Here is a 1,174-nt window from a genome sequence, read left to right as displayed (position 1 = left end):
TGGAAAGGTCAAATTTGAGAACTTACAATGCAACTAAGCAAGATCAAATAGGACTAGAAAATAGGAGACAGGAATAGCATTTAGTGAAGTCACCCTACTATAAAAGCTGAAGGAATAAAGAGGGCTCTTTACCGCTCTGCCAGCTCCCAATCCTCTTGAATCTGTTTCTGCCTGGCCTTATGGTATTCCTCTCTCCAGCACTTGGAGCAAAATCCCTGCCAAGCAGGATTGCCATAGTAACCACATCCCTTCTTGCACAGTAGCTCTGACTGATCAACGTGAATTCCTCTGCGTTCAGATTTCAGGCTCATTTTCTTCCTGTTTAAAGAGAAAAGGGTTAAAGACAGAAACATGGTAACAGCCTGCTAGAAATAATTTCTTTTGAAGGCTTGTCTTTTAGAAAGAAGTCACCTGTTTTAATCATTGAATAGTTCCATAGCAACAAAATAAAGGCCACGGGAGGAAGGGCACAGTTATATAACCATACAGCCCCGAAAGCCAACTGCAGCATTAGCATATGTTTGCATAGCTTTGACCTGCAAACAGTACTAGACAGCTGGCCTAGAAAGCAGGCCAGCACTACCAGTCATACAGCTATGTACCCATGTGGAAAAAGGCACAATTCTCCGATCTCACCAGCACATTGTTCTAACAGTCGCAGAGGCACAAAGCAATGGAGGAAAAAAGAAATACAGAAAGTTACAGTCACCGTCAAAGAGAAGAAAACTGAGTAAGAGACAAAATGTAAATATGTTTGTATTCAGGCTGAGACTCTCTGCAAAGAATCGCACTAGTGAGACTTTAGGTAACACATCTTTGGCCTCAAAGAATACGTCTTCACAGCACAGTGACGTATCACAGCTAAATCTGCAGGGTACATTAACATGGATGAGGTGCACCTCCATTTCCTTCAGTACTCAAGTCACTTCAGAGTTAAGCTGGGCATCTGAATAAAGCACAACTCTATAAAATTTGTATATAGTGACTGCAACAAAAAGATTTATTTTCATGCCTACACAGCCACTGTGCAGAGCCTGTCTTCCAACAATCCCCTTTCTTCTTTTGCTTGACAGAAACCATCCCACATGCCAGCTTGCTCCCAAGGGCATTTCAACTACTTCATTCTAATTCTAAATGCTGGATTCTTTTTAGGAGAAAAGCGGCACAGGATCAC

General features: G+C 42.0%; 1 protein-coding gene across 5 annotated transcripts in view; it reads right to left on the bottom strand.

The window, feature by feature from the left end:
• The window catches only part of RABGEF1 (RAB guanine nucleotide exchange factor (GEF) 1), a 14,092-nt gene extending 13,774 nt beyond the window's left edge, over nt 1-318 (bottom strand). For all 5 annotated transcript variants that reach the window (XM_009333434.1, XM_009333435.1, XM_009333437.1 and 2 more), the window contains exon 1: nt 133-318. In XM_009333434.1, the coding sequence (XP_009331709.1) occupies nt 133-311 (179 nt within the window). In that variant the 5' untranslated portion in view covers nt 312-318. The remainder of the gene's footprint in view (nt 1-132) is intronic.
• Nucleotides 319-1,174: the final 856 nt, after the last annotated feature.

This window comes from Pygoscelis adeliae, unplaced genomic scaffold (genome assembly GCF_000699105.1).
Source record: "Pygoscelis adeliae isolate BGI_AS28 unplaced genomic scaffold, ASM69910v1 Scaffold331, whole genome shotgun sequence".
Lineage (NCBI taxonomy): Eukaryota > Metazoa > Chordata > Aves > Sphenisciformes > Spheniscidae > Pygoscelis > Pygoscelis adeliae.
This window is presented reverse-complemented; position numbering and strand designations above follow the sequence as displayed.